The 15296-nt window shown below is 43.0% G+C and overlaps 1 protein-coding gene across 44 annotated transcripts in view; it reads right to left on the bottom strand.

Annotated features, from left to right (window-relative positions):
* SLC23A2 (solute carrier family 23 member 2) overlaps positions 1-15296 on the bottom strand; it is a 163168-nt gene that overhangs the window by 44745 nt on the left and 103127 nt on the right. For all 44 annotated transcript variants that reach the window (XR_014831817.1, XR_014831809.1, XR_014831806.1 and 41 more), the window contains 2 exon segments: positions 9289-9405; positions 6656-6813 (listed from right to left, as the gene is read on the bottom strand). Coding sequence is in view for 5 of the 44 variants with exons in the window: in NM_001435313.1 (NP_001422242.1) it covers positions 6656-6813; positions 9289-9405 (275 nt within the window). In the remaining 39 variants the exon portion in view is untranslated.

A 15296-nucleotide genomic window follows, 5' to 3' on the forward strand; every position in this document is an offset into this window, starting at 1 on the left:
AATAGATACCAAAAAACACAAAAATTTTAAAAAAATAAAGAGTTTCCCTCTGGGTGTTTGACGAGAGCTTTATCCTCTGCTTCTGGGTGGTGCTGCTTTATCCCTGTACAACTTTTGCCAGGCAGTCACCTGCCTGAAAAGGAAGGATAAAAGGGTGAACCAGTGGGCCATGGGGAAGAAAATGAGCATTTTATAGAACATGTGGGAACATGTGTGGTAAGAGGTGACAGTCAAAGAAAAAATATTTGGGGGAAGTAAATTAATCCCACATATACTAAGAAGACTTAGTCTCCTAGTCTCCCTGAAGCCTCAGAAATACTAGCAAACAGAGAAACAGCATGTTAACTGAAGGGGGAGGCCACCTAGAAAAGCTACGGCAGTGTGGCCAAAGAGCACACCCGACACCTGCCATGTCATCAAGGACAGGCTGCTCCACCTGGGGTCCCAGCCCTTGCCCACTGCACTCCCCTGCCTCCTTCCCTTCAGGAGAGTCCACTACAATAAAGAGCACCAACAGGTGGGTATGGACAGGTATTAGTCATTATCTTATTTGATGCTAACAATTTTATTATTATTATCATTTTACAAGCAATGGAAGGGGGTTTTGAGATCAGGCAATTAGCCCAGAGTCATACGGCTGGTAAATGGTAGAATGAGAGTGACTCTGAAGCCAAAGCTCCCTGATACAGCTGGTGAGGGGAGTGAGGCAAAGCTCCCCATCCTAGGTCATTACCTCTAGGTTCTCCCTTGCTCCAGTGTCTTTTATGTACTACCTAAAATTCTTCGAGTTAAAGGAACGGTAATTATTTTATGTGGGGGTTGTGGGGGGAACTGCTGAAAAAACCTACAACTTGCTATTAAGAGCCTGCTTAACCTGACAGGCTCCCTATTATCTACATAATAATTCTGGCAAAAACCTTCACCCTGAACCCATGCCTTTGGCTCCATCTCCCAGTTTACAACAAATGGGGGGCTGTGGAACAAATCAAATACCAGCACAAAGACAGACAAATTCAGACAACGAGACGACTGGCCTGGACTCTAAAAAGAAGATGATGTGGAAGAAAAAGGTAGGGGCTATTTATTATTAGACCAAAAGAAACACAAACAAATGCAACACATGAACCTGAAAGGATCCTGGTTCAGAGAGGTGGAGGGAACAGCCATAAAAGATATTTTAGGGACAGCTAGGGAAATTTAACATAGACTGCATATTAGATGACATGACTAAACTTCCGCAGGTATGTAACTGGTTACACAGGAGACCTTTATTCCCAGGAGAATGTTTAGGGGTGAGCCACCAGCATGCTACCTGCAACTCTCAAGTAATTTAAGAAAATGCACATACAATACCTCTCCCCATACAAATAGACATACAGAAAAAGAATGAAGGGGGAAATCCCAGTCTCCCTCATCTAAGCAGCACATCCCTTCATTCTTCTACATTTTATCAACAGTTAAGAGTTCAAAGCTCCAGACTTAAGACCTTAAAATATCCTGGAGCTGCTCCCTATACTTAGTGAGCAGACAACATGTACAACATGGCTCCATAAGAACCCAAGGAGATGCAAGACAGGGAAGTGTTCTCAGGAAAGGAAGGTTTTGTTTTCTACAGCAGGCCTGTGACGAGGAGAGGCTCCCAAGGAAGGGGCCACTTCACCTGCAGCTTTTTTTTTCACTGGAGAGGCCTCCAAGAGGCACTTGGAACAAAAGGCTGGATGTGGTCCCCTAAACACAGCACCTGCACACTTCAGGGAAGATCAGAGGTCAGCATGCTGTACAATGGGCAGGGTCCTGGAGGGCCCTCCTTCATACCCAGAGTCAAGGGTGGGGATTCTGGGAAGCTCAGAGCTGCTACCAAGGCTAGGTCTCTGATAGAAAAGACAATGGCAGTCAAGATGATACATTAACTGAGTCCTCCCCAGAGCCAGGGAGGTGTGGCTGCTGTGGGCAGGCTAACACCCAGGTTAGGAAGACTCTGCCCTACTCTTGGAATTTTAAAGGCTTCGTACTAATTCCTGGAAAGAGTCCAAGGGATAAGAGGGATTGACATCACAAACCAACTAGAATGAGGAGAACTGTGAAACCTCACTCAAGGGCGCTTAGCAATAAAGACCTCGTTGAAAGCAAAGGTCAAGGTCAAAGGGAAAAGGAGAGAAGGAAAACGTCAGGAGGGAGGAGAGGAATGGAGGATGCAGCTGTCACAAAACCCACCCATTCCCAACAAGCAGAGACTCTGCAAATCACTAAAGCCACAGAAGTCACACAACTGGGGCTGAGACACTGACCTCCACTTCAGAACAAGCCATGGTCTCTTGACAAAAGAAAACCACGTTCAGGCTTGGGAAGATGTGCAGTGAAGGAAGGAGGGCGGCATCAGACACCATCTGTATGGCCTGAGCCAGCCCAGCTTGTGGAAAACATGCCCCCAAAGGAGTGTTTATGACCCGGCATCCTAGAGCCGGCACTCTGAGCTTGCAAAGGCACACATCTGTTTCACCCTCACTGCTTCCATAACAATTTTGGTTATTTTTATGGAATGAAACAGCTTTCCAGGAAGAGCACGCTGCTCTTCACCAGAGTGCCCAGGAAATTCAGAGCAGGGATGATCTGGCCACCACCCACAGGATGGGAATGCTCACACAATCCTTCCTTCTGCTCTAGACCCACAAGTGTCGTCTCGGCTTCCTCACAACACCAGACCCACCCCTCAGAGGCATGGACAACAGCAGGTCTCCAGGTCCCATGCACCCACTACAGCCAATGCAGGGGACTATGTCTTAGGCAGAATACACAAGGAAATGCACAGAACTCAGACACAATGTGGTAAACCACTCAGTTGGAAAAGTGAAAATCTGTCCTAGAAATCATGAAAGCTGAACATGAACAGTCTTTCCTTCTGCAGCTCTCCACCTACAAAAATGAGTGTGAACTGTGAACAAACACACAACCCATCTGCAAATCCCTATGGCTGCGACACTGGGAATAAACCCCACTCTTGGCCACATTAGCCTTTCTCTCCCACACTGTCCCACCCTTATATTCCCTCTGACCCACTGCTTTATCTGTTTGTTTGACTCAGGTGTGATCAGGAAGTAAATGCACAAGGCTGCTAAGATGATAATTCACGAAAGTCTAAGATGAGGGTGTATGTCAGCAATAGCAGAACTAAAAGGCTTTTCATATTATTCATACTTTATAACTTTTCAAACATATTTTAGGCAGAAGTTTACATAATCTACAAAAACACAAGGATGGCAAACATAATCCACAGGACACCTTAGGAAGAGCCTCCTCTCATTTTCACAGAAGGAAACTGGGAGCTGGAGAGGCCCTCTGTCCAAGAGTCATAAGGCTCGCTAACCTCTAAAGCTCAACCTCTCATGCTCTCTTGCACTCCTGCAAGCTTGAAGGAAGAAGCAGCCGTCATTTACCACATGGCATAAGCTAACACTTGCCTGTGAACTACAGATTCTGAGTGCCCGTGGGATTACAGTTTATCATCACAATATTCAACTACTGGATTTTAACTAACACTGGCAATGCTGCTGCTCTGACAGTATGACCCTGTTCGGAGTACGTACTGTGTATCCGAGTACCAGAGGTGAGTCTCCATTCCTCTGAGGTTAGAGTGACAGCCCTGCTCTATTGGAAATCCTAGGGGAGTGGGATATTTGGCTTTAAATATTTGCTCTTTTCTTATGAAACCCACAGGAAACCGGGGGGCAAGGCTATGAGAAGTGGTTCAGCTGGAGGGGAAGCCCTGCCTCTTGGGGCACAGTGAAAGGAGGAGAATTTGAAGAAAGAGGTGTCAGAGTTTTAACGGGAAGGAGTAAGAGACAGGGAGATGCAGAGAGTGGGGTAGATGGGATAAATGAATACACAGACATGCCAAACAAACCCCAGAGGAAGTGACCAACCAGGTGAGGGGGAGATGCCTCTCACCTACCTCAGCATCTGGGTTCACTTTCACACAGCAGACCCTCAAACACATGCTGGACAAAACGGAAAAGAACATATCAATGACAGCTTCAAGCTGAGAGGAGTTGGAAACCATGCCACTGGTTGCGTTCTTGCTGTTCTCCTACCCGAAGGGAGCTGGAGGCAAGTATCCCAGACAAGAAAAAGGTGCTTTTAGCACAAAGAGGGAAGAAAAACAAAAATTAACTATGGGCCAGAAGCATGAGGGGGAGGGAGTGACATCACTGGGTGGGTGGTGCTCTGCCCTCTCCCCAGTCCAAAAGGCAGTTGTTCAAATACACTCAATCATAGAGATTCTTTAAGACAAAAAAGGCACACTCAAGGCTCTTCTTTCTGTCTAAGTATCAAAAGCAGAAACTGACAGAATGGCCACCATTAATAACAAATGCTGGAGAGGGTGTAGAGAAAAGAGAATCCTCCTGCACTGTTGGTGGCAATGTAAATTGGTACATCCACTATGGAAAACAGTATGGAGGTTCCTCAGAAAACTAAATGGAGAACTACCATATGACCCAGCAATCCCACTCCTGGGCATATATATGGCCAAAATATTCATTGAAAAAGACACATGCACCCCTATGTTCACTGCAGCACTATTCACAATAGCCAGGACATGGAAACAACCTAAATGTCCATCAGCGGATGAATGGATTAAGATGATGTGTGGTACATATACACAATGGAAGACTACTCACCCATAAAAAGAATGAAATAATGCCACTTGCAGCAACATGGATGCAACGAGAAATTCTCATACTGAGATAAGTCATAAAGAGACAGATATCATATCACATCACTTACATGTGGAATCTAAAATATGTCACAGATGAACCTATCTACAAAACAGAAACAGATTCACAGACATAGAGAACATACTTGTGGTTGCCAAGGTGGAGAGAGGAGGGAGCGGGATGGACTGGGAGTTTGGGATCAGTAACTGCAAACTATTACATTTAGAATGGATAAGCAATGAGGTCCTACTGCACAGCACAGGGAACCACATCCAATTTCTCGGGATAGACCATGATGGAGGATAATATAAGAAAAGAAATGCATATATATGTCAAACTGGGTCACACTGCTATACAACAGAAATTGGCACAACACTGTAAATCAACTATACTTTAATAATGACAACAACAAACATCCAGAATGTGGGCTGGAGCTGAATTCATCACTCAGACACACTTCAATTCCCAAACATACACACACACTCTCTCTCTCTCTCCCCCCTTGGCTACCTTTCCCACACAGTAGAGTTCTGTGGATTCTGCTTCTCTATCTCCCCTAACAGCTCCTTTCTGTCCCCACTCCAGAATCCTTGCCTGGGTCCTTGTCACCTTTCTCTTGGATTTCCCTAATCCCTGAACTGAGTTTTGAGAACTTCAGGAGCTGGCCAGCCCTCACAGCCTTCCTTCCATCAGTAGACCCTCAGGGGAGCTGCCCTACCCCTTCTGAGGACACTGCCTATGCCTCCAGCCAGAATGCCCTAACACTGTTCTCCCCATATTCTCCTGTCCCCCCAAGTAAAGTTAACCCTGAGGATTCTGACTCATTGGAAGATAGTCCATGATTCCCAAGCTGCTTCCGTTGCCCTCTGCCTTCACTCCCACTCCTCTAGCAGGGAAGGCAGACTGCCTGTAATGAAGTGAGAGACAGAACTTGCATGTTTACTCTGCTGTCCTTCTGAGGGCAGTCCTGTCCCCACAGGCTCCACCCCTTGAGTAGGGCCCTAGGGTAAATGAAAAGGCTAACTGCGAAGGGGGTGGAAGAAGGGGACAGGAGAGGACAAAGCAAGCCTTCAGGAGGAGGTAAGACAGGATAGTTCTCTTGCTGCCTATGCCAGGTCCACACCCATTTAAGCTGGGGACTGGGGATGCAAAGTGGAGCCCTGGCATCAAGGAGGGAAGCACACATCAGTGGGAAAAGACAAAACAAAAAATGACAAAGTGAAGTAAGAGCCAAATTAGAAGAACATATACAAGATGCAGGTATGGGAATTCAGATGATAGAACAGAGGCTTTGGGGAGTCAGGGATGCTTCACAAGAGGGGAGGGACAAGCCAGGACTGGAAGTCTGCAAGGGAGCACAAAGGATGGCAAGACAGCAGGGTGGGCCGGGGAGGAGCTCACCCCAGGGTGAGCACAGGGAAGGGGATGCAGGTCTCAGGGACATGGCTGGAAGGGTGGTAGGACAGAAAAACAAGGGAGAAGCCTCCAGGGTGGGCACATCCCAGTTTTTAAACAGAGTAGAGCTGTAGCCTGGCAGCACCTAGGAAGAGGCGAACACTGAATGATGGCATTGGGTAGCACACAGAGCAGGACAGAGGAGAGCAGCCCTGGGGCAGGGAAACCAACCAGGAACACAGCAAAACACAGGCCAGGCCTGCACTTCAGGAATGGGCACGGGAAGGGGGTGCTGGAGAGAACCTGCTCTGGCAGCTGTGGGATGGAAGGGGCCAAGTGACTCTGAGTTTTCAGCCTGCACAACTAGGTGGGAAATGGTGTCACCCACCTAGAGAAGACACACAGTAGGGCTGGGAGGAGGCAGGCAAATGCCACAAGCACACACCTCCCCACAGTCTTGTCAGTCCTTCTAAGCAGCCCTAGGTGGATGGCAGTGCTCGATGCCTCATGGGCACTTCAGCATCCCCAGTTTAGTACTCCAATCTCACCTGCATCCAAAAGTTGTCTGCAACAAAGTTGTGATTCCCACACAGAAGAAAATGGTCCCAATGAGCTGGCTGGTGGCCCACTGGTCGTACCCCACACACATGGCGTCGGCCAGCAGAAAGGGCACCGCGATTGTGCCGCTGAAGCAGGTCAGGTAGTGCTGTGAGTGACAGGAGACAGCAGGAGAAAGAGTAAACCTTTCTTTGTATTTTTTTCTGCCTTTACCCTAAACTTTGCCCCCTCCACACACACCCCATTGTTTTTAGAAAGTAGTCCACATGAAGAATTTCTATTTTTTTAGGTATAATCTCCTACATGTCAAATCATCTCTCTTTTCCAGCGTTTCTCCTTTCCATTACATTTTCTTGTCTTACTACTCACATGAATCCAGGCCAGCACAAAGGAAGTACTCAGTAAAAACACTGGTGAAGTTTTACTTACATAATTCTTACTGGGAATATTTACTTTTTAAAAACACTTTTCAAGAATTTTTTTTTTTTGGTCTTTTCTGTCTTTTTAGGGCTGCACCCTTGGCATATGGAGGTTCCCAGGCTAGGGGTCAAATCAGAGCTGTAGCCACCAGCCTACACCAGAGCCACAGCAACTCGGGATCCGAACCGCGTTTGCAACCTACACCCCAGCTCACGGCCACGCCGGATCCTTAAGCCACTGAGCAAGGCCAGGGATCGAACCCGCAACCTCACGGTTCTTAGTCGGATTTGTTAACCACTTGTGCCACGACAGGAACTCCCTCAAGAACATTTTTTAAAGGAGTGTATACGTATATGTATGAACGGAATCACAGTGCTGTACAGCAGAAATTAACACATTATAAATCAATTATACTTCAATTTAAAAAATTATAAAAATTTTTTTGAAGTTAAAAAAATAAAATGCATGTCAGCATCAATCGCTAAAATCATAGGTCCTTTCTCCTCTAATCTGTTAATACAGACTGTGTTGTACTGAACCATTCTTGAAACAAAACCCTAGTTAGTCATGCTATGTTTTTCTTCTGGGATTTGACTTGGCAATATTTTACATAGAATTTTACATACATGTTCTTGAGATAATTAATCTACTCTAAAAAAAAAATTCTTTCAGGTCTAGGGATTGAATTTATACAAACTTCATTGCACAAGGCGTTTTCCATCTTTTTCCATGGTCTGCCACTGTTAACCAGCAAGCAGGGAATGCTAAGGACACACAGGAGCTGTGGGACTCCTCCACAGAGCCCAGTCCACTCATCCTTTAGGGCTCCTCCCCCATGCCTTGTGGCCCTGGCAGGACATTCCAGCCCTTACAGCTCACCTCTCTTCTTTCCAGAAGCCGGCCTGTTCAGTTCCAACTTCTTTTCTGCAAACCTCCTACTTTTCTTCCCAATAGTTCCCCATCTCTGCTCATGTTTGCCAAAGTGTGCTGCTTTAGCCCATAAAGCCCAATCGTGTAACACTAAGAGGGGTTTGTTTGGTGAGGGGAACAGAGCAATTCCATCTAGGACTTCCCAGGGCTGCTCACCAGTTTAGGAAGAATGCACACTGTCCAGAAGGGCATGATGCACACAGGGTTTCCCAGTCCTACCTGAACAAGAAAGACTACTTCTAGAAATATCTATAATATCAACATTTCAAAAAATATGTTTTCTGAACCTGCCTTGAGATACTCAGCCCAAGGGAAATTATTTGCTAAGATCATTCAGCTCCTTTGATTATACTTTTTTCTTTTTTAGATACCCTTCCGTCTAGGTTACCAAGTACTTTGATACCTGAGGTGGGGGAGGGGCCTGGAAACTGGACCAAAGCATCAGCTGTCAGCAGGTACAGCCTACCTCCGAGTGAATAAACCTGTCTGGGCAATGGGACTGATTTTTCTCAGCATGAACTGATCATTCAAACTTGAGAAAGTAAGAATGGAAAGTAAGACCTCAAAACCAAGGCAAACTCAGTCCAGTGGTGTGTGTCTGGGCTAAGAGCCTTCCAGGGCACCCTCTTTCTCCTAAAGCCCCCACTTCAATCTCTAAGTGGGGAAGGAGAAGGGAGGTGAGCACCAAAGATGCAGCAGTCCTGCATCAGCTTGTGTTACCACCACCACCCCCATCCTCTCATCCCCTCCTCTGGCAGCTTCCCTACTCTGCTCCCATTGGAAGCTACGGCAGACAAAGCAGCCACCACCAATGCAAAGTCTGCCTTCCTTTAAAAACAGAACTGAAGCCTCCACATTTATGTCCTGACCAACATCACACCTCTCAGTATCACCCATATTTCATGGCAGTGTTGACAGTGACTGTGGCTTAGTTAACTAGGATTGGTGAACCCTTTTTTTCTCTCTTCTTTTACCTTTCTCTTCCCTCTATTCTCCCCTTTCCATTATCTACAACCCTTTCTCCTTCCTTCCATGTCATTTCTCTTGCTTATTCCCCGAACATTTTCCTTCTTTCATTCCATGATTAACCTACTCCTCCTGTTTTCTACCTTTCACTGCAATAAAATTCAGGTTAACAATCTCCATTCATCATTCTTAAGAGTAATTTACAACAAAGTCATCAATAGATAAAAATAAAAGTTGAATTTAAAAAAAATCCAGACAGACAATTCAAGCATCTGTTGGTGGTAACATTCCAAAGGAACCATCTTACCTGCAACCCTAGAAATATGCACAGGTACCAGGGAGGAACATCTTCTATGGTATAAATCATGTCCGATCTCTGGGGGTCTAAACTACCAGTGCTATCCAAGGTCTCAGCGAGAGAGCTCTGTGAGGGAGAGGAAGACAAATTGTTGTTTAATAAAAGTAAGGACTAAAGTTAACTCAGAATAGACCACTGTTACTGAAAAACAACTTCATAAAGGGGCTGTCACTCTCCTATAAAATTAAGCGTTGGTTATCTTTGACATAGTCTCAAGCACACTCATTTAGTGGGACAATCTGTCTTCAGGGTTTGGGGGTTCAGTATTCTAAGAGCACCCAGCTATTCAGAACTTCTCCCCAGGCCTGGGCAACCTCCTGTATGGAGAGGGATGCTCCCGAGGTTGAGACCACAGAATAATACCTTGGCATGAGCCATCCTTGGGTGGTGCCCTAAATGAAGAAATGTTACAAAATGCTAGCTACTTTCAAACAGAGTACTAATTTGCCCCTCCAACACCATCCCATCCCTGGAAGGAAGGAAGGAAGGAAGGAAAGGGAAGGAAGAAATGGAACTAATGCAAATGTCCACAAATGGTATTAGGAAAAAGTAGGGAACTGTGTGGTCAAGGGGATAAGTGAACGCTATCAGACAAAAGCGGCACTGCATCTTCCTGAGATAGACAGAGCATGTTTGGTCATGGAGGACCACGGTACTGCATTCTGTTATCACTGCATGAACAATAAAACCCACTTTAAATCTGCAAAAACAAAAAACTTAAACAGCAAGTTTTCTTTAAAAGATGACTATATTAATACTTTGATGATGTCATCTTGAATAGACTTTTTCATATTATTCTATGGTCTAAAATAATCTAAAAAGAAAGGGGGATAGTTCTCATTGTGGCTCAGTGCAAACCCATCTAGCATCCATGAGGACAAGGGTTTAATCCCTGGCCTCACTCAGTGGGTTAAAGATCCAGCACCACAGTGAGCTGTGGTGTAGGCTGGTAGCTGCAGCTCCAATTTGACCCCTATCCTGGGAACTTTCATATGCTGTGGGTGTGGGCCTAAAAAGACCAAAAAAAAAAAAAAAAAAAAAAAAAAGGCAAATTACCTGTCCTTCAAAGATTAGTGAGCTCAGAAATCAGCTTTCTTGTTGGCGCCCAAACCTTTTCAATTTCTCCTATGGTTACTTACCTAGTCTAGCACTTTTAGTCAAGTGCAATCTCTTTTTCTTTAGGAAATCATTTCCCCTACAGCAGGAGTCAGCAAACTCTTTCTTTAAAAGGCTAAGGAGTAAACATTTTAGGCTTTGTGGGCCACGTGGTTCTGTCACAACTACTCAGCTCTGCTACTACACAGCAGAAGAGCATTAGACAATATGCAAACAAATGGGAAGAGCTGTGTTCCATTTAAACTTTATTTGTAGAAGTAAGTGTTGGGCCAGATTTGGTTTGCAGCATGCAGCTTGCCAACCCCTGCTACAGTGTTTCAAACTGATTATCATAAAGTTGCAGTTAATATTATCCTATACATTTTTACACCTCTTTTCACATTGCTAATGTATATTTGTGCTTTCTCATTCTTTACTTTAATTAGGTCCACCAAAATTTAATTTCATTTACCAGAACTGGCTTTTGAGTTCTGGTAAAACACGGTAGCCTAACCACTCTGTCATCTCCTCTAACTCTGAAAAACACTTAGAAAGAATAAATATGACACGAGCCTACAAGGTCGAAGAAAACAGGAAAAAGAGAAATGAGATTAACATATTTCTGGAATACATAAAAACATCTGTAGGAATTATGACTCATTTGTGAGAGAAAAGGAATCTACAACATTGGTGCCTAAAGAAGAAAGGTATAAAGAAGCGAGCTGGCTGACCAACAGAAGCCCAGGAAAGTTCTATGTTTGGAAGCACAAGACAGAGTGGAAATGGAAAGAATATATGGGCTTTAACTCTGCAAACCAATCAACAGACACCCTGTTGCCTACTGCTATCCTCATCCTTCAAGACACAAAAATGTATTGTTTGAAGAATACAAAGACTAAGGAATACTACCCGGGATTAAATGCAAGCTGAAAAGGGGGATCCTCATCTGCTTCCAGAACGGCAAAAGCCAGGTTATAGAATCCAGGCTTACAACCACAAGAAGAGACCACAGGATTTCTTTCTAGAGGAACTGATCACCCCCAGAGACAAGCCATCTGCGAATTCCCCAGTGACAAGACAGCTTTCCTACTCAGTGGCAAGGCCGACTAGTTGACAAAATTCCTTCACACAAAACAACTCTACAATCATATTTTTTATTGCCTCACATTCCTCCCAAAATAAGAACCATACAAAGAGAGGAAATAGGGTCCATGTAATAGAAAGAAAACATACTGGGGGTAGGGTTAAGAAACCTGTATCTTCACAGAAATTTTTTTTTTTTTTTTTTTTTTGTCTTTTTTGTCTTGTTCTTGTTGTTGTTGTTGCTATTTCTTGGGCCGCTCCCGCGGCATATGGAGGTTCCCAGGCTAGGGGTTGAATCGGAGCTGTAGCCACCGGCCTACGCCAGAGCCACAGCAACGCAGGATCCGAGCCGCGTCTGCAACCTACACCACAGCTCACGGCAACGCCAGATCGTTAACCCACTGAGCAAGGCCAGGGACCGAACCCGCAACCTCATGGTTCCTAGTTGGATTCGTTAACCACTGCGCCACGATGGGAACTCCCAGCTTTTTTTTTTTTTGAGGGCTGCATGTGCAGCATATGGAAATTCCCAGGCTAGGAGTCAAATCAGAGCTACAACTGAGGCCTATGCCAGTCACAACCCAAGATGGGAGCACATCTGGGATCTACACCACAGCTCACAGCTACGCCGGGTACTTAACACACTGAGCAAGGCCAGGGATCGAACTTGCATCCTCATGGATACTAACTAGTTGGGTTCATAACCACTGAGTCACACTGGGAACTCCCAAAGATTCAGATATTTTGAAAACAATAAAACAATCAACTATATTAAGGAAGACCTTAAAATAGAAACCTAAGGACAAAGGGAAATAAAACATGACAGAATCTGATAAAATTTGGATAGAATTTGGATAAAAGAGAAAAAAAGAGAAATGAAAGGGGTAGGAACACAAGAGAGAACAGACATGGAAAAAATGTAAGAGGGAAAAAATATGAAAGTAATAGAGAAGGCAGACAAAGGAGATCCAAAATATGCTTAATTGAAGCCCCCAAATAAGAAAACCAAATAAGACTGGAACAAAAAATAAAGATATAATTCAAGATAGCATTCCTGAAGTAACAGGAGCCTTGAAGCTAAATATTGAAAGTGCCAGGAAAAACTGACCCAGAAGGTCAGCATCAAAACTCATGATATGATTATTATTATATGACATTCAGTAAAGTTACTAAATACCAAAGACAAATAAAGGATTCGTAAAAAAGGCAAAAAAAATCAAGATACTGATACAAAGGAAAAAAAAAAGACCAGCCTGAGATTTCATTACAATGTTCAATAGGAAAATGGAAGAACAGCAAACTATAAGATATGATTTAATTATTTCCTTAACATTGTATTATATAATTTTTCAAACATATACAAAGATAGAAGGAATATAAGACGCTTGCGTTTTATCTATTCCAGCTTCAAAATTTATCAACCCTATGTTCTTATTTAATCTATTCCCCATCCCATTCCAACTTTATTGGGGTAAGGGGATGGATTATTTTAAACCAAATCCTCAAAATACATAAATTTGTCCATAAACATGTTTGTCTCTTAAAAAAGAACCATAATACCATTACATACTAATCAAATGCACAATTTCTTCCTATCAACTAATACCCAATGCAATGTTTTCATATTGTGTCAAAACTTTGTTACAGGTGACTTATTTATTTCATCAGGTTCCAAAAAAAGTCCCAAGGATTTTACATCCAGCTGAACTCTCCTTCAAGCCTAAATGCCATAGATAAATTCCCATCCAAAACTATTCCCATGATCCAGCCCTTCTCTTCGAAACTAACACCATTGTTCTACTTCTCTAACTTCAGCGAACACATGAATCACACAGAAATTGTATGAAAATGGCATGTTCTGATTCAGCAGGTCGTGGTTGGGGCAGATATTCTGCATTCTAACAAAACTTGTAGGTAATGATGCTAGTGATGCTAGTCCATGGAGACTATACTTTGAATATCAAGGGTCTAAAGGAATAACTTTAGTCAACCAGGAAGTTACTGGGAAAACCAGTAAAAGGCCTGACTCAAATTAACTGTAGAAATAAAACTAAAAGTTAGGATTAGGTTGCCAGAATATACAAATGTCACGTGCACCAAAAATATTACATTACAATTAATAAAACGTGAGAGGGAAAAGGAAAAAGGTAAGCAGTAAAGTTAATTGTCATAACACTTAAATCTGATAAATCAATTACAATGATGAGCAGAAATAACATTTCTGACCAAATTCAGATAATAGAGAAAAGAGCAAGAGGCTGGAAGGAAACACACACCAATTTTGTTACTATTCATAGCAGGAAACTGAAGGACAATGAAATAAAGGATTAGGTAGTTATGATTATACAGGTGTCCATCAGAATAAAAGCACAAAGATTTTAAATGTCACAACACAAAAATAAAACAGAAAGAAATAAATGTAAATAGGCTAGGAGTTCCCGTCATGGCTCAGCGGTTAACGAATCTGACTAGCATTCATGAGGACGCAGGTTCAATCCCCGGCCTTGCTCAGTGGGTTAAGGATCCAGCGTTGCCAGGAGCTGTGGTGTAGGTCACAGATGTGACTCAGATCCCACATTGCTGTGGCTGTGGTGCAGGCCGGCAGCTGTAGCTCTGATATGACCCCTAGTCTGAGAACCTCCATATGCCACAGGTGTAGCCCTAAAAAGCAAAAAAAGTAAATAAATAAAATAAAATAAAATAAAATAAATGGAAAGAGGCTAAACTCAACTATTAAAGGAACAAATTTTAAGACTTTCTCAGAGTTCCTGTCATGGCGCAGCGGAAATGAATCCAACTAGGAACCATGAGGTTTCGTGTTCGATCCCTGGCCTCACTCAGCGGATTAAGGATCCAGTGTTGCCGTGAGCAGTGGTGTAGGTCACACACTTGGCTTGGATCTGGTGTGGCTGCAGCGTAGGCTGGCAGCTACACCTCCGATTAGACCCCTAGCCTGGGAACCTCCATATACTGCAGGTGTGGCCCTAAAAAGACAAAACACACACAAAAAAAACTTTCTCAAAGCAAAACTCAACTCTATACCAAATATAAAAGATACACCTAAAGCAAAGTGATTCAGAAAGGTTGAAAAGAATTGGTAAAGTATATAACAAAAATGCAAATAAAATCTTAATTATCTTCAAACAAGGTAAAGAGTGATAACCAAGACAATTATGAGCATGTTTTAAATAATAAAGGGTACAATTTACTATAAACATGTTATAAGTAATTTATGTACAAATAAGAGAATCATATAAAAAAATCTAAGAAATAATAGGAGAAATCTGAAAAATACGAGTAATGGGAAATCAATCTCTCAATTTATGGCAGATCAGATAGCAGGCAAAAGACACAACACAACAAGATACAAAATATAACCCATAAATATGTAACTCTTTTCAACTATCTGGAACACAAAAATTCACAAAAAAATATTCACAGAAATATAAGAAGCATTTTAATGTATTCCAAAAAGGAATACAAGTAACACTTTCTGATCATAATGCAACGAAACTGGAAATTTATAACATAAACAATCAAAAGCTCTCAATCTGTTAATTTTAAAAGCCCCTTAAAGGGCAAAGGGCAAAGAAGACATACAGTCCAAAATAGTAAACTGTTTAGAAAATACAAATTTGGGACAACTAGGTTAAGTAGAAGGCAGTGAAGAATGCAATAACTTGGAGGAAACGTTTTGATATACAAAGTTCCCAATTGAAGGAATTATTTAATAAGTAAAAGCTAAGAAATTTCTTTGAAATCACAAAGCAGTTTAAAAA

This window comes from Sus scrofa, chromosome 17 (assembly GCF_054392235.1).
Source record: "Sus scrofa isolate SSC_HxYL_T2T_F1_AM1 chromosome 17, Sscrofa_HxYL_maternal_Yorkshire_Landrace_v2.0, whole genome shotgun sequence".
Lineage (NCBI taxonomy): Eukaryota > Metazoa > Chordata > Mammalia > Artiodactyla > Suidae > Sus > Sus scrofa.